Source organism: Chionomys nivalis, chromosome 2 (genome assembly GCF_950005125.1).
Source record: "Chionomys nivalis chromosome 2, mChiNiv1.1, whole genome shotgun sequence".
Lineage (NCBI taxonomy): Eukaryota > Metazoa > Chordata > Mammalia > Rodentia > Cricetidae > Chionomys > Chionomys nivalis.
In genome coordinates, this window is record NC_080087.1 from 19,052,335 (window position 1) to 19,071,483 (window position 19,149).

A 19,149-nucleotide genomic window follows, 5' to 3' on the forward strand; every position below is an offset into this window, starting at 1 on the left:
AAACACTGACTGTAGGGCCATAATTTGCAACTGTAGGCAGCTTCGGTTACCAACAAGAGAGAGTGCCAGGAAGGGACCAATAGATGTGAGAGCCTGGGTCTACATCCAGGGCAGGGATGCTCCACTCAGATGATAATAGTCTCAGCCTCCCAGAGGGAGGGACCACAGCAGTCTGTTAAAAATGCATCAGGCAGAATACCCACTGTGTCAGTGGATCTTTGTGCAGGGTGCTCTGCAGTTCGGTCCTGAGCCTTCATTGCTTCTCTCCACAGATCTGATCACTAAACTTGTTACTCAGGATATGGCAAGGAATGCAGCTGCCCAGAACTATCCTTCCACTAAGGTGCTGTGCTTCTGGGTTCTGCTGATCTGTCTGTGGTCCATGCTACCCATCACTGGTGAGTTGCTATATTCTAACTGGAGGGGTACAAGGAGTGGGAAGGTGAAGGAGGGGAGAACCAGGCTATTGAATCCCAGGGTAGCAATCCTTCTCTGGGAAAATCCTGAACCCAAGGAAACCCAGCAGGGCTAACTGTCCCACGCCCTGCCAATTTTATACAGTCCAGGAAAGGACTAGGAAAATTACCTGGTCAGAATGGAAAATAAGAAGGGCAGGGGACAAGATGCCAAAGGGGAATCCAGCTGATGCGCTCAGCACTCAGTCATACTGGGGAAGGGGGTACAGGAAGCCTAAATCTAGCCATGAAACCCCAGTGTGACACCCTGCCAAGAGGCTCATTCAGCTTCTATGGACTTAAGGCAGTCTATGCTCTGAAGACTGTCTTCCCAGCCTCAGAAGTATTTCCAACATTTCTGGAAATCTTTGCCCTCAAACTTTATTTCCCACTGTTCCATGGTATTCTTCCACAGATCACAATAGATGCTTCCAGGGACACAGCAGTCACAACCACCCTCTCTCACACTTTTTACCCTTAAATGTCAGGATTTCACACCATAGCCCACACTATAGAATTTGCAGCAATTCCTTCTCTCCCTAGGTCTGTCAGGTGCTGGGATTACAACTTTGTATCACCAAGCTCAGTTTCAACGCCATAAGACTCATCAACCACCAGCTGGCTCAGCACCCTTCCCTGCCCATCTAACCTTTTCCACCCCCATCCATAAAGTGCCTTCCAGCCCCTTTCCCACTAGGTGACAATCTGTGGGTTAGCACCTCAACTCACCAGGGCTGACTATACTGGACTCTGGCAATGGTACTAGACAGGGAGGGACATGTGGAATGCTCTACTCTTGCCTCCCAGGCCCCATGTACTCAGCCTCCTGGGATAACAGCTTTCAATAATGATATTCATTCAGTCAGGAGTAGGTTCCTTTATTCCTATAAATGGCAGGCACTAAATATTTTCAACCTGGCAAGCCTCACTATATCTGTCCTGCACCAAATACTCAATTCTACCTTTAGTGTAACAGACTTGGAATGCAACAAGCTGATGAATGGGACAGCAAATGTGGCTCCCATCATTCTTCCGACCCCAGTTAGGGTGTACCCCATGACTCAGAACTGGTGCCCATTGCCACAGAGTGTATTCAGAAGAACTTTGAAAGCTGCGTGTTTCCCAGACCGCAGTGGGTTCTATGCTGCCTTTGATTCTGTGTCAGCTCGAAATGACACGAAGAGACCCTGGATTTAGGGACTTTTGATGTCTCACTGCTATCTAGTGGTTTCCTTAGATCCCATGGCTGTAGAGATCACTACTGAAGCCTGAGGAGCTTGCTGAGAAAGAGGTGGCAGCTTACTTGAGAACTAACCTCAGTCTCTTTCTCTAGATGAGGTAACATTTCCAAAAGCATCTGGGGGGATAGCAGATATTCTATCAGACAGGAGTCCTTATATCTCCCTGCTCTCAACACACAAGTGACCTGTTATGTCCCTGCAGCAATGTCTCTCTTCTGGACATCTTCTCTGACTGTGACCTGTCCACCTTATAGCCTCGTGGGAAAGAGATCACCTCATGATGTCTGCCTGAGGCCTGATGGGCCTTCTCATATCCCAGGACCACAGACCACACTCTCTCAAGATCCATTACTATGTCAGGAGCCTCAATGAAATAGAGCATTTTCCCTGCTGAAGGTGGGTCAGGCTGGTCACCAAGCAACATGGTTCTCCAATTAGATATAAACTCCACCCAGGGTCATTTCCGAGAATTGTCACCTCAGGCTGACAAATTGTCCTGGGTCAGAGAGTCGTAGAGGAAGATCCAGCCATGTTTTTTGTTAGTTTATTGTCTCTGGCTGCCTTCAAGTTTCAAGAGCAGAGCTGAGTAGGTGTAACAGAAGCCATCTGTCATGTGAAAACTTCAGTACTGATACAGTAGCTTGTATTTGTCACTTTCTGCTGCTGTGATGAAGACCAAGGCCATGGTCACACACAGAAGGAAGGGTTTGGAATGTTATAGTTTCAGAGGAACAAGAGTCAGTCCTTCACCTCACAGCAGAGAAGCATGGCAATTGGCGTGCGTGGTGGCTGGAGCAGCAAGCTTGGAGCCCATATAGCTTTAGTTTGGTTTAGGTTTCTGAGACAAGGTCCCACTGTTTAGTTCCTGATGTACTAGAACTTACCATACAAAACAGACTAGATACAAACTTACAAAGATCTCCTTCCTTTGCCTCTCAAGTGCTGGAATGAGAACCATGTGATACCATGCCCAACTGAGAGCACGTGTCTTAAACCTCAAGCAAAGTTCAGAGATGAAGAAATGGGAATGGGGTTTAGAGCCCAGGGACATACTTCCTTCAGCCAGGCCTTACCTACTGAACCTGTCCAAACAGCTACCAACTACTGGCGACCAAGTATTCAAAAACATTCTACTCTATAGATGACAGTTCATTCAAACCAGAGCACGATCCATTCACAGGAGCATCTCTGGGTTCATCCCTGGGTGACAGGGCAGTAGTGAAGCAGTGCAGGAAGAATGGCTGCACTTACTGCAGGGCAGAGTGGTCACTCTTGTTGGGACCTGATCTGTCTGTCCCCAAGGAAGAAACTCTGTGTCTGTCTTGGAGGGTCCAGTTTTGATTGCTTTATAGGTTTATGTTTTGACTGCATGCATATATGTGCAGTACATATGCACCTAGTGCTTTTGGAGGCCAAAAGAGGACATTGGGTCTCCTGGAATGGAGTCACAGGCAGTGGTGAGTCACTGTGTGAGGTTGCTGAGAATCAACCCTGGATCCTCTGCAAGAGCAACAATTGCTCTTAATCCCTGCACCACTTCTGAATCCCCAGCTTCAGTTTAAACAATGGGCACAGATGTCTGGGTTTTCATGGGACAGCAGTTTTCAGCTTCTTGATCACCTGTTTCATCTTTAATTATTAAAATCCAGGCACATCTGGGTTTGGTAACCATCTCCCTATAGTTAGGATTTTTCTGTTCTGTTAGCCATGACCCCCTTACACATTTAGTCTTCAAGGCAGATCCCCCTTACTCATCAATGGACCACTGTCCTTGATGTTACTGCTCCTGACCACTCCATCCTATACGATTTTTCTGTACTATGTTGCTAAGATTCCAAGTTAGAAATCCAGTTTCCTAACCCCAACCAGGCCTTGAGCCATCATTATCCCTGAGATTCCAGCAATGCTGGAACCTTCTCCCTGGTCCTTCTCACTGTGCTTCTCAGCAGGGATGCTCCAGCATCCACAGAGCAGCATGGGCCCTGCACACTTCCCCTGGAAATGTTTGCTGTTCCGTCTACTCTGGCACGACTCTGAAATTTTTGATACCACTCTTCTACAACAAGATTTAACCAGGCTAGATTTTCTTTGTATTATACTATGCCCTATCATCCAATCAACTCTAGGAAGCCATCCCTGGAGCACTGCATTGTGTACAGGGTTCTCCCAATGCTTTATTCAAGTTTCATACTGTTGCTGCGATGAACAGTCTACCAAATAAAAGTTAGGGGAAAAACTGATTTATTTGACCCCTACTTCTAAGCCAGAGTCTGTCACTGAGGGAGGTCAGCACAGAGCAGGTACTCAGAGGCAGGCCCACGTGTTATTCGACACAGCATTATCTATGAGTAAGAAACCCACTTCACAGCCAGAGAGGCACAGCAGGAACCATGGAGGATGCTGCTTGCTGTCTGAATCACCAGCTCCTGCATAGCTAGATTTCTTTTCCAGCCAGAGACCACCTGACCCGGGAATAGTAATGTCCATAGTGTCCAGGTGTTCCTACCTCATTAACAGCCAAAACAGTCCCTCAATGGGTGACTCTAGGCTTTATTAAACTAACAGCTTGATAACCAGCAAATATGTTCAACTCTATGATCTGAGTGTACAGATCAGTAAAAACGGTGTCCATGCAACTTCTGTTCCATCCTCACCCTGCTCCACTCTGCCCCACCAGCCTTACACACCATCCTGTCTCCACACAGTCTACATGAGCAGCTTCTGGAGATTCTACAGGATGAACAGATCCAGGGAAGACACCCTGAACATTTCTTGCCATAACTGACAAGGCCAACCCCTAGAAAGTTCATGTGATAATACATAAGAGACTTGTCCTGGTGGAGAACAGGGGTTGGCCACACCTATACCTGTGTCTTCAAGCAAGAGAAAATGACTAAACATTTTTTTTTTTTTGCACAGTGAAAGTTCAGTCAGGGTTTTCATTTTGTTTTTCTTACTTTCATTCTCTGTTTTGTAGAGATTCCCTTCCAAGGGACTTTCTTGTTCTTCAGGCAGAGACAGTCTCTGAGCTCCTGCTCCTCATCCCTAACCTCACTGCATGTTTCCTTCACAGATGCTGCTTCTCTTTGCTACAACTTCACTGTTGGCAAGTCAGAGTATGGACCATGGTGGCACAAAGTCCAAGGCCAACTGAATGAAGAGACTTTTATTACCTGTGACAGTAACAACAACTGCAATACCACTGGTCTTCTGAGGGACAAACTGAATGCCACAAAGCCCTGGAAAGAACAGGCTGTCACTCTGAAAGATGGAATTAACCGGTTCAAACAACAAGTGATTGACATGAAGCAGGAGACTAACACTATCAGAGGTGAGTTTCAAATTACCCCCATATTGCGGGTGATGTAGGTCAGTGATAGAGTGCTTAACTAGCATGTATGTGGCCATAGGTTCAATTCCCACTGCTACAAAATAAACAAAAGAACAATCAGATGTCTCCCAGAAGGAAAGAATGTGAATGTGACAGATTAGGGACATTCATTGTTTGCATGGAGGAAAGAAAATGAATCACTGGTAGCCCCTCCCACCTCAGAGATCCAGCAGCAAGGCTAAAATGCAGAAGGTGGAGCAAAGTCAGAGGATGGGAAGGGAGGAGGGTAGGTAGCCAGGATTCATCAAAACCAGAAGCTGATCCCTTTCCAATGGGCACAGAGCCCTTCACTGTGCAGGTCAGGCAATGCTGTTGGCATGAAGCAGATGGAAATTCCAATGCATCCTGTGACCTATACCTCAATGAACACGAAGTGATGTATCTTCACCCAAGCACTAGAAAGTGGACTGAATTTGATCCTGGATCCTTGTGGATAAAAGAGATGTGGGAGAAAAACGAAGATTTAACAGGCTTCTTATACAGGACCTCACAGGGGGACTGCAAGGCCTGGCTTAAGGAGATAAAAATGTCACCCTTAGAAGAAAAGCTGGAGCCTACAGGTAACTTGGGAAAATCTCCTTAGAGATGAGGTGTGTGTGTGTGTATGTGTGTGTGTGTGATAATCTAATCACTATGCATTCTTGAGTTTAGGGTCATTTTTTTTCATCATTTATTTCATTTATCTCCCTCTCCTATCTCATTAATTGTGGATACATTGTTCTCTCACTGCGGTTCTCGCTGGCTGTCACAGTCTGAGCATCCTTGTATTTCTTGGCCTTTTCCTCATTCTTGACTCACTGTTACTTTTCATTTCACCTGATTTTTCTTCTTCCCTGCCACCATCCTCAGAGGTCATTATCATGCCTCCTTTCCTGCCAGCAGGAAAGATGAGGTCCCATCATTACCCTGCTTCCCCTACCATAGCTGCATGAGTCTTTTGAGTTCAGGGGACATGCCCTCTCTCCCTTTCAATGTAGTACCCACCTAAAGAGTTGTTGCATAGTAACAAAGGTGGAACTTTAGTGTTGCTGAAGACCGAGAAGCTAAGGTGAGATTTCCTAAGATTTGATGTCTGGTCAAAGACTCAACTTGTATTTTCACTTCACCCGCACCAACTACAACTCCATATGTGGACCATCCTTCGTCTATGGCCTTCAATCCCAACATCACTCTTTTGTTGATAATCCTTCCCAACTCCATTCTTCTGTGGTTTCTGATGAGAATAATAACAATGAGAGGTGTCACGTACAGTTTTGTGAGTGGGGTAAGGGAAAGATGGGTGAGCAGTGAAGAAGCCAGAGTGATCTCCTGGAGTCCAACCCTTTTCCCTCATCTAGAGCATCTAACTGAAAAAAGGAGACAGGAGATCTGGAGTTCATGTCACCTGTAAGCAACAGCTTCTGCCTGTTCAGCCTCAACAGGACAGAAGTCATGTCACAGAGCAGTGGGGAATGAGGAGGGAACATAGCAGATTCCTAATTAGGATGGTTGGTCATATGGTGCAGACATGGAGACAGCAGGAACACAAAAGAACATGGTAGTTCAACTCAAGGTGTAGAGGGAAGATTTCATCCTGCAGAGAAAGATAAAGAAGATATAAATACAGAGATAGCCTAGTGATGAGACCACTTGCTGCACATAAATCAGACCCAGATTCTATTCCCAGCCCTGACATGGGAGTCACACCATATAACTCCAGCAACACGGGGTCCAGTCCCTTCTTCTCCAAAGACCCCAGGAGTACACACAATGCACTTACAAACACTCTTACTCTTAAAATAGAAATTTATCAAACAGCAGCAGTGGCCTCCAGAACCCCTAGAGCAGTATCACCACTGCAGGCTGGATGAACTGAGCTGCTGCTGGAGTCTACTGCTCCCATCTGGGCTGCTCAGATGGACAAGGTGGAACAAGGACAGTCACATCCACAACTGTGTGTGTTACACTAAGGCTGAGAAAGAATAAAGAAGAAATCTGGATAGGGGTCCCCATTACTCCTCCAGCCCCTCCCATCAGGCCCTGAGTCAGGAAGCAGAGCTAGTCATCACTACTTTATTCTGATCTCCCAGGTCTGCAGCATGGCCTGGGGCTCTGGGACATGGGAAAGAAGGAGGAAGACAGTAGGGGATCCAGGATGGAGAGCCCAGGGGTGATGGAGGAGGGAACTGAATGACCCTCAGTAAGAGGAATTTAATAAAGAAACAATTTCAGTAATGCATTATAAGTTTAGAGAGGAATAGTCTAAGGGGTTCAAACAACTAACCATAATATATCTAGTAACCTTACAGGAATTACCAAATAATAGAGGATCTGAAAGAACTTATCTGGTTCCTGTGACAATGCTAGGTTTAAGGAGATTCGAGAAAGTTATTGTCTCATATGGCATGCATTCACCATTTGTGAATAGGTATTAAACTTGTGGTCAACCTATGGAACCTGGGCCACAATTACAATGGAGGACCTGGTAGAAAGAAAAGGTTAAGATCATTGAACAACAAATTAGAGCTAGAGGTATGGAAATCTATCAAAGTCAAATTCTTGGAGAAGAAGATTATGCTACTATAGAAAGGCAATCCCTATATAATGGCCACACCATGAGTTTATGCTATGTAGCATCTCCTACTGCATGGAACAGAATCAAAGAAGTAGGAAAAAAGATTGAATCATTTACTAAAGTCATAAATGCCCCCCAAAAGCCTTAATGGATTTTTTTTTACAAATTTTGATATCAGCATTAAATAGAATGATACCAAATTCAGAAGCTAGACAAATAATAATTGAATATCTGATTTTTAAAAATTCTCAATGAAAATGGATCATTATATCTTTAAAGGCAAGATCAGGACCCTTGGAGGAATGAATTGAGATACAATCAATATTGAATCTTATGACCAGGATGATGCTTGGATAGGAGAGGTGATTTTCATAGGTTTGAACAAAAATCAAAATGTCAAGTGTTTCAATTATGGCAACCAAGGTCACCCTGAAAGGGAGTTTAAATAGGCAGTTTTTAGAACAATATTTTTCTAAGCATAATTCAAATAAAACTTTTTCTCTTCTGGATTATGTAGAAGTTGTGGCAAAGAAAGACACTGAACTAATGAGTGTAGATAAGCAAGAGACATTCCAGGTAACCCTTTGCCATTTGGCAACACATTAAGGGGCCCCTGACAGGCTCCTATGCCAAATCCAGTTCAGTGATTTCCTGTAATCATAGAGGAAACTCCTTCCCAGAGCAATTAAAAAGCCTAATACCTATTGTAAGAAACCATATTGCTCTGGATACTAGAATAGCTACAGAAGAGAGATAAAGAAGAAATAGCAAGTATTTTGGGAAACTTGCATAAATGAATAAAGACCAAAATTAAAAATAGGAATAAATAACACTGTCATAGAAGGTCTGATAGAGACAAGAGTTGCAACAATAATTGCAACAAAAATTTGGAACCCAAATTGGCCTTTTCAGAAGCTTCAGCTTTTAAGGTTTGGAACTTTATCTAAGGTAAAGCAGAGTGTGAGGTGGGTCAGTTGTATAGGGCTACAAGGACAGAGAGGAAAATTAAAACCATATGTAGTTAACATAGCAATGAATTTGTGGGGACATGATTTGTTACAGTCCTCCAATCTGAAGACAAACCAAAAAAATAACTTATCTCACTGGGTAGAATATTAAAAGGTATCATAAAGACCAGTCACCAATTATTCAGGTTGAACAAGAACAGGGCATAACAGCTGTTGATGTTCCAAAGACACCAGCAGCCCTACCTTTAATATGACTGACAGAAAACCTAAATGGGTTAAGCAATGGCCTTTAACATCAAAGAAACAGCAGACTTTAGAACAGCTTGTACAGGAGAAACTAAAGGCTCAGCATGTTGAAGAATCAATTAGTCCTTTGAATTCTCCTGTGTTGTTATTAAAAATGGAAAATGGAGAAAGATAACAGGTCTAAGAGCTGTTAATATGGTGATTCAGCCAATGGCCTCTCTAAAATGTAGAAATCCATTGTCTTCTCTATTGCCAAATTGATGTCCTCTTATAGCTATTGATTTTAAGGATTATTTCTTCACTATGCTTTTACAAGAAAAAGACAAAGAGAAATTTGCCTTCACAGTACCTACTTATAATAATCCCCAAGCTACTAAAATATATCAATAGAAAATTCTCCCACAGGAAATGTTAAATAGCCCCATCCTGTGCCAATATTTTGTATGGCAGACATTGGAAATGATATGTAAGCAATTTCCTATAGTTTACCATTACATGAATGATATTTTGCTGTCTGATTCAATTGTAGATGCTTTAGAAAGAATGAAGAAGCAAAGAAAATTTGCCTTCTTGGTGATTACAAATTGTTCTTGAAAAACACAAAGAAGAGATTCTATTAATTATTTAGGCTATAAAATAGGTTTACAAAAAATTAGATCCCATAAGATGCAGATTTGGAGAGATCAGTTGCAGACTGTTAATGACTTTCAATGATTGCTAGAAGACATTTCCCATCTATGTTTCACTAGGTCTCAGGAACTGAGTAATTTGGTCAAAATCTTAGATGGTGACAAGAACTTAAATAGTACTAGGAAATTATCACACAATGGCTAAAGAAATGACAATGGGCAGGAAAGAATACAGTTCCCTGAAGCATGTGGAGAAAGACTTGACCTTGGAGGAAATGGTGGCTCAGTAAATGGGGAGATGGTGATTTTGTGGGTCATTTGCAGATCATCACACCTTACAGTTCACCACAGTATCTCAATGCAAACAAAGAAAGCTCATTGATACCTCCTGAAATTTCACCACTGATAGACAGTATTCCTTCTACTTTAATTGCTTTAATCCAAAGAACAAGAAATGGGGAGTGATTTACTTTAATGCCACAAATGTAGGGAGATAGGAGACTAACACCAAACTAGCTCATCATTTAGCAACACTCTCCATGAGAGTTTCCAGTAGATGCCTCAAGGAATTCTTAAAGCACTGGAAGGAAATGCCAAGTAAGTAGTTAGAAGATTATCATTAAAAAAAAGAAAACCCTCCACACAGTAGGATGGCATGGCAATTCTCTCATCAGCATCTGTGCACAATGGATGATTTGATAGAGTGATTTCTTGATTGTCTTTCTGTTTTGGGAGCCAGTGATGACCTTGAGGATCCCTCTCTTTCCCATCTCACTTCCCAGTGTTTCTCATTCCCTACTAACAAATGGCCCTGGCACTACAGGGCCTTCTAATGGGCGCCAAATCTGCATGTAAACCTCCAGGATTTTCTTCCTCACTTATAGCTGCCCTTCCATCAGCTCCACATCACTTTGAAAGGCTTCACTATCTTTCTCTGACACAATTAAAAACTGCCCATTGTACCAACATCCAGAATGTTTTAGTCACAGTAAATATGTCACATTATTTAATGACTTGATAGACAATTTCTTTCTTTGGTAATAAAGTAAATTCTGCAAGGACATTGCATACAGAACTCATCTGCTCTCTCTACTCATGACCTTATAAACAGTTATTACACATGAGTCTCTCAGGCTGCCTGGAGAGAAAATGTGCAGATGGAGGTATGATTTTAGCTTCATCCAGAATTTTTCTGGTTTTATTTAAAGGATCTACATCAAGAGCTCCAGGGATCACCCAGCTTTCTTCAGCCACCCTGCCTGAACCTGCCAGTCAGTGGTACAACCTCATTATGAGAGTAGCCATCCCCATCATTTACTTCTTTATTCAAGCATGACTGTGAAGAAATTTGTTACCCAAGGAGGTAAGGAGCAGGCTGGGGTCTTTCTCAGGTTCTACAGACTAACTCTAGGGCTGGTTTTTTTTTTAAAAAATGTTCTCCTGGGTATTGGGAGCATAAATTCCAGTCCTCATCCTTGCATAACAAGTACCCTTACCTATTGAGCCATCTTCCAATCTCTCAACACTGACCTTTTAAGACTCTGGCTATCAGTCTACCAGTTTAATAAATTATCTTCTGCTCAGATGCCAAGAACTGAATGAAGCAAGATTCTTAATGTCTCAACTGCATGTACAACTACCATGAGACTTGCCATGTACTCATTCCAAAAATATTTGCAAAGGTATCTTCATACATTAATTAGGACTCCCCACTTTACTATTTTTGTCTCACTTACCTCCACAGAGCATGCAGTTAAATGACTGCTAACATTTTTATTTAAAGAAAAAGTGAGTTAGGAATGTATTTATAGTGGTTTAGTGGGATTTAGCTCTGTGATCAAACTCTTTTGTATACAGTTAATACTGACATGAAGGAACTACAAAGATGATGGTGCTGACTCACTGAATACCACAGTACAAGCAGTAGCTTGAAGGAACATGAGGATTAGCACGCATACTAGCATGCATTGACCCCTGCATGGCAGAAAGGATGGAGTTTGATGAATCTCTAGAAAAAGATGTAGAAGTCAGCACCCCTGGAGTTGCTCTCAGGCCTCACCCAAAGGCTGCCTTCCACCCTCACATTCATCCATTGAAGACCAAGGATGCCGCACTGGAAAAGCTCTTACACTTTGTACATTTCACTGTTGTAGCAGAGGAGAACTTGGCAGAAGCTGTGTTTTGCTGAGGCACAGCAGAGGGCCTAAGAGAGGCTCCCTGCTCGACAGTCCTGCTCAGCAGAATGATTTAGTGGACTGCCAAGGATTCCTTAATTGACAAAGCCATTTTTAATTAAGTTAAGAATTTCATCTAAATTGTTTAAATTTAACTTTCCTTTATTTATTTAATTAATTTTTTGTACCTACACACATGTGCAGGCGCATACCAAGAGTCAGCATTTAAAGTACAAGACAACAATTTTCGTTAATAGAGTTTGGAATTTTGATTTTGCCTTTAGCCATGCTTTGACCTAAAACTGTATCTTGATTTATGGTTTATATTACAATGACTGAAGACTTTAGCAAGATGCTTTGGGTATAATTTATTTATAAAGTTTCTGTTATGGACTGGAGGGATGGCTCAATAGTTAAGAAATTAATATTAATGCAGAGGACCCAGGTTCAGTTCCCAGCACCCACAAAGTAGCTCACAACCATCTATAACTCCAGTTTCAGGGAATCTCATGCTTCATGTGGCCTCCAATGGCATCAAGCCTGCATGGGATGCACAAACATACATGGAGATAAAACACTTATAAATGATGTAGGAGGATCTTCTTTCTATGTGTTGCTTTCAATGGTTAAATAAAGAAACTGCCTTGGCCTTTTGATAGGACAGCAGCTTAGATAGGCGGAGTAGACTGAACAGAATGCTGGGAGAAAGAAAGAAGAGTCAGGCAGACACCATGGCTCTCCTCTCCATGATGGCCGCCGGTTAGACTCATCCCAGTAAGCCACAGTCAAGTGGCAATACAGATTATTAGAAATGGGTTGAATCAATATGTAAGAGTTAGCCAATAGGAGGCTAGAACTAATGGGCCAGGCAGTGTTTAAATGAATACAATTTTTGTGTTGTTATTTGGGGGTATAAGCTAGCTAGTCAGGCAGCTGGGAGCCGGGTTGCAGGAAGATGCCCGCAGCTCCTTTTACAAGTGGTGCTCCAATGTGTTAACTAACTCCACATAAAACCTAAGAGGGCTTAAATGGGAATTCTATACACAAATAGAGAATTTAACACAGCTTTTTGCTGTTTGCTGGCTGGGTGCTACAGAGAAACTTCCCCAACTCAGCAGCTGTAGCAGGAAAAAAGCTGCATGGCTTTAAAATGCAGCTTCCTGGGCTGTGCCCCAGTGCAAACTCCAGCTATAAAGCATTTCAATGGCTTTTATGGGACTGGATGTTTGTATGCCTGCTCGGGATCAGGAGGAAAGTACTCTAAGACTGTATCAATGGCTCAGTGTTCCCCACCCTGGGCAGACAGGGGGATCAGGTTTAGGCAAGTGGGAGAGCATGGCGGATTTCTGCTGCCATACAGAGAGATGTTTCCAGGCTTCACAGTGCTCTGTATGTCAGATTTAGCTGTAACTTGGATGAAAAGAGTTTCTGTGCTGCACGCTCAGTCTCAGAGTTAAACTGCTGAGTGTGGCTCCTACCCGTAGGCCCCAGAGCTAGGAGAAATGATACATTCACGATTTTGAAATTAGAGAGAGGTGGAGCCAACATCCAGAGCAGCCTGCCACTCTGCAGCTCAGAAGCACAACTGATTCAGAGTCGCAAGCAGCTCTACAATGTTGGACTGGGCGGGGCAAGCCCTCAATACCTGTTTTTGACCTAGGAATGTCACAGCTTAGATTCTTAAGTGCTTAGTGATTTAAAAGCACAAAGCAAATTGTTCCTGGACAATAATAAATTACAGACAATGCAATAGGAAGATTCAGACATAAAGGACATCTAAATGGGTCACAGTGTTAGATGGAAATATGTAGGCTTGGGAGAGAGAAGAAAAAGAGTATTAAAAAGTCATAAAGTTAATGCTTAAAAAAAGGTAAAGTCTTTAAAGAGACAGAGTACAAATAGTTATAGATTAAAAGAAATAAAGAAAATAAGCCACATAAAAATGGAAAATTCACAGAGAGTTTGGATTCTGTATATTGTGTTTTCTTTGAATTTTTTGACTGTAAAAGACCTAAGTACAGAGGCACATCTCATTGTGTGGGCTGCTAAGATAAACCAGGACGTATATTATAAAGCTATCTTGACTTCAGAATTTGGATCTAAGAACATGATGCTTTGGAAAAGAGGTTCTTCTTTTGTTTTCACAGAAGATAAGACCTTGTGGATTCCTTCTAGGCCAATATAGTATGATAGACCACGCCCTCCCGAAAGGTTGCTGTGAACACCCTTACACTCAACTGTTGACTGAGATGAACCTGGCACACAGGATACACCATAAAAGACCTGATTAACAGCATCCCTATACAGCAGGAAGAAGTTTGGAGAGAAATAACTGCACCCATATTCCCAAATATTGTCTATAAATGTTCTTTTACATTTATAGGGGGATATTAAATAGACATGAATAATTTGCATTGGTATGGATTTTAAGGTCAATTTTATTGTATGTATATGTATTTCTGATCTTGATTAAGGTATTGTGATTGTGTAGTTCATTTAAAAATGTAATGTATAATTAGGAAATATAGGTTTTTAATGGATAATAATCATAAATAGTAGTCAAGCTTGTAGTCATGTTAGCTAGATTTTCTAGATACATATATATATATATTTATATATATATTTCAGTTAGATAGGCATTCTTCATATCTTTCAAAGACTATAGAATATGGCATTTAATGTTTTAATAACTTAGGGCTTTTCATGACAATGAGACATGTCTGCTCCTGGCAGCACCAATCTACTTCAAGAGGAAGGTGGGCATCAAAGAGGCTACTTACAGAGTTTGTTAGCCATTTAAGCAAGAAACTGCTCTTGCCTGGACTGCTTAACTGGACACAAAGAACCCACAGAGAGAAGACTGCTGAACTTGCCTAAAGATGAGATGATCCTTTAGGATTTCTGATTCATGAAAGAATCTGCAAGACATTCTGCAGGATACAGCAGAAAGTGACTGAACTGTCTTTGAAATTTCCTGCTTCATGGAAATGTCTGCTGGATACTATGGGCCTGGAGGCTGTGGATGGATGCCCCAACGGTACAGAGGAACTTTGGGTGACTGTCCAGGCAATGAGAGGTCGCTGTCATTTCTACTTAGGTAATATTATATCCTTCTGGAGTCTTTGATGGAGTTGAAAAATGGTTAGTTATACTTATAGTTTTCCTTAGTTATGATAAAAGACAAAATAAATCTAATATTGTAACTGTAATTCTTGCTTAATAACTGTTTTGTTATATGTAATTTTACTGTGTTAAAATGAAAGTCTTTCTTTTTTGTTTAAACAGAAAAGGGGGAAATGATGTAGGAGGATCTTCTTTCTATGTGTTGCTTTCATTGGTTAAATAGAGACTGCCTTGGCCTTTTGATAGGACAGCAGCTTAGATAGGCAGAGTAGACTGAACAGAATGCTGGGAGAAAGAAAGCAGAGTCAGGCAGCCGCCATGGCTCTCCTCTCTGAGACGGATGCTGTTTAGACTCATCCCGGTAAGCCACAGTCAAGTGGCAATACAGATTATTAGAAATGGGTTGAATCAATATGTAAGAGTTAGCCAATAGGAGGCTAGAACTAATGGGCCAGACAGTGTTTAAATGAATACAATTTGTGTGTTGTTATTTCGGGGTATAAGCTAGCTAGCCAGGTGGCTGGGAGCCGGGCTGCGAGAAGCGCCCCACAGCTCCTTTTACATATAAACATAAAATAAAGATATATCTTTAAAAAATCCTTCTATAAAGTATCAAGTATAAGACAAGAATGATGGCTCAGGAGGCAAAGGCACCAGCCATGCAATCCTGATGATCTGGGGTGGAGTACAGGGACTCACAGTGAAAGGAGAGAACTGAATTCCCATGTCCACTTGTCTTCTCAAGGCTACCATGACACTTGCTCAGGTGACTAGGGGACACATACCTATAATGGATCCTTCTGTTCCTACAGTGCTTGGGAAGTAGGAGCAGAAAAATCATAAGATCAAAGTTATCGTTAATTATGTAATAAACATGACACCACTCTGAGTGACATAACACTTTACAAAACTACATAATAACAAGAAAAACAACAACAATTTTAGCTTGGTCATGTTTACGAAATAAAATATCATACATGTAGCCATCTCTGTACATTCGTAGCCTGAATAGTTTAATCTAGATATTAAATCTCAACAATGGAATACTGAAAGACTATTGGAGGAACTGGCATCATAGTGCAGAACCTATAATCCCACACTCAAGACATTGGGCCTGTAGAAGCACCAAGATCAAAGAAAACCTGGTCTGCACAGTGAGATTCTGACAACATACAAAAACAAAGAAATGACAGCATTTGATTTAATTTGATTAATCACTTTGTTAGGCATTGTTGAATATGGAACTACTATTCAGATGGGATTGACCTTTGGTATTGAGGTCCCCTGGTTTTGGTTTGTCAAATCAGGTTACACAAAGGGTTACTGTTCTTGTTAGCTTTTTCCCTATACAATCTAGAGTAAAACATAAAATAATGATGAAGATATGATTTTTATTTTGGGTTTTAAAACTTCCATTTAGACATCCACCATCAGTTAACATAACATTTTGCTTTCTTTCACCTTTTGTGTAGCGTAATTAGTTTTGAGCTACAAAACTTTTAAGACTGCTAGTATGGTGGCTCATGGCCTCCCCTTGAAAGCTGAGGCAGGAGGATTGCCCCAAGTTGGAGGTCAGATTGGGAAACAGAATGAGTTCTAGGCCAGCTTGGGCTATGGCGTCTCAAAAGAAAACAAAAGTAGTCAAAGATCAGAGAAGCCAGAACTACAGAAATATTTGGCTGGCCTTACTCAATAGTTGATATTTTTTCTTTCTCAGTAACCTTCACAGTTTCATGCCCATTGGAAGTCATACCAACTGAAATAGGCAGAAAGGCCTGAAATAAATATAAAGAGAGAAGAAAAAAACATTAAAAAAAATCTCACTGAGAATGTGGTCTATGAAGTAGACTAATATGCTGTGCCTGGATATGCAGGAGGACACTAGAATTAACATTACATTTTTGTCCCTAGTTGCTTCCCCATGTTGTTCCTTGGCTTCTTCATCTATAATTTGTTCTCCCATAATCCTTAGTGGCTCCCTCTGTGAATTCTGCTGGACGTGACTATGGTTCCTTCAAAGTAAGAAAAACTACATCTGATGGTGTCTTCTAACTTGTTCCATTTACTGCAAGACCAAGCATGGCACAAAACGGCAATATTGACGGTACTCTATGTGGGCTGGCATTCACTCACCAGGACATCAAGGTGTAACAGTTTGTTGCCTTGAACTCATAGAAATCCACCTGACTCTGCCTCCCAAATCTTAGATTTAAAGACATGTGTTTCCGTGCCCAGCAAGAGGCATCTTTTTTGAGCCATCAAATAACCTAACAAAAAAATTATAAAGGGTAGACATCACAGAAATCACGTTATATGACAATAATAGCAGGAAATGTGAAATCAATAACAGGAATTTTATGTGGGAAATCCTCCAACCTTTCAGTGTTGAACAGCTTCATTCTGTATAGCTACGTGTCCAATAAAAATTGATAGGAAAACTAGAACATATTTTAACATGAGAGAAAAACAATCAGAGGGTTTTAAAATCAAAATGAAAACTTTAATCCTGTAACAACTGGTTAGAGCATCTTAGCAGGTGCCTCAGGCCAGCTCTGGTAAACCAGACTTCCAGTAAATAGACGAGCAGGACATTCCTGCAGTGGAGGAAAGAATTTGGGTTGAACCTTCTTTGGAGCCTGATACTACGGCTAAAACACACTTGACATGCCATGAGAACTCACTTCTTCCTGGGTGGGCAACAAGTAGAGGAACAAAGTGACAGGAGCCTTCTAGGTGAGGGTGACAATGGTGGAAAACCAGGCAGCATTTTCTAAATCTGAAAGTGGAATTGATGCAGTCATCCCAAATGTACGATGGGTAAAGTTAAATAAAGCATAGGCACTACAGACCATAGATAAATGTATTTGAAACTAATGGTTTGACACTGAGAGACTTGGGAGACATATAAACTCGATGATGTAGGGAAAGATAGAAAAATCATTTTCTCACCTCAGCAAACTGAAATTTCTGATAGAGAAGCAACTGTAGATACTAATCCACTTGATATAGTTATACATATTATTATGTTAATATATCACACATCTCCATAAACATATAATATATAACTACATATTATTAAGTATAATAATATAGTTCAACTCTAACTTATACCATTTGAATGACTTGGGAGATGTGTGAGCACTATATTATAGGTAATGATGGAAAAATCATTTTTTTACCCCATCAAATTGAAATTTCTGATAGAGAAGCAACTGTAAATATTATACTCAGATGAAGGTAAACATGAAAAAGACACATGTGCACACATTCCTAGAGACTGTACTGCAAGCAGAACTCCCCAGTGGTGGACAAATATTGTAGTGGTTCCCATGCAGAAACTAAGAACTCTGTATGGGAGCATGAGCCATGATTGAAGGGCATTGATTGAAATGTGGGGCTTCTAGAAAGGACAACGCCCATTCTCTTCCCACGTTCCTCCTCCTTACACAGTGAATGTCTCAAACAGAGACCCAGGAGCATTGCTAGACAGCACAACTCATAGAAACAGGTGATGTGTTCTGAAAGTTTTCAAATAGAAAGTCCTGGAGAAGGGGCAGATTATAGACAATGATTGACAGGCTTTCTCGCATAACCCAAAAGATGAAATGTAAAGTCATAGTTTCATTTCAGTGTATGCCTGTCTATCTGTCTGTCTGTCTATCCATCTACCACAGGTAACATGTATATGTAGGCATAGAGCAGACAGGCACACAGGTCAGCCAGTGCTGATGGTGCAGCACCCATCTAGAACAATGAGCTGTGAAATGCTCTTTCCACACGCTCAGTGTGAAATGTTTTTAAAATATTTCTCTAGTTCATGTACTGATCCAAGCCCTACAAATCAGATCTCTCAGTTATATGAATAGCTACATTTATGTAATTTCAAATCAACATGGAGTTCATTGCTGAATCTCAAAGATAAGTGAACATCAGAGGCTGAGCATTCATCTCTTAGGTCTGCTAGAATTTGAAAACAAAAGTGCTGTGTGCTGACCCATGAAAGGTTCTCCTGATGATTTAGTTAATCGTGATAGATTGAGATTTGTTGTGTAAAAAATAAGCAAACTATGGGTAGGCTGGAGAGATGTCTCAGTAGTGAAGGCCACTATGTAGTCTTCCAGAGGACCAACTTTCAATAATAAACACCCATATGGAGATCACAGTCACCTGTACCTCCAGTTCCAGGGGTCTGACACAGTCTGTTGACATCCATGAACATCTGGCATGTACATAGTGCACACATATATACATTCAAATAAAACACCCCTACACACAAAGTAATAAAAATTTGAAATGAAACTCTATGCACTTTTCTCCTGAATTAATACCAAAATCTGAAGATATTATTTTATTGTGTAAAATGTTACT

The 19,149-nt window shown here is 41.3% G+C and overlaps 1 protein-coding gene across 1 annotated transcript in view; it reads left to right on the forward strand.

The window, feature by feature from the left end:
* The first annotated feature begins 301 nt into the window (after positions 1-301).
* LOC130863841 (UL16-binding protein 1-like) overlaps positions 302-19,149 on the forward strand; it is a 34,704-nt gene continuing 15,856 nt past the window's right edge. The window contains exons 1-3 of the mRNA XM_057754154.1: positions 302-398; positions 4,770-5,027; positions 7,495-7,598. Coding sequence (XP_057610137.1) covers positions 302-398; positions 4,770-5,027; positions 7,495-7,598 — 459 coding nt within the window. The remainder of the gene's footprint in view (positions 399-4,769; positions 5,028-7,494; positions 7,599-19,149) is intronic.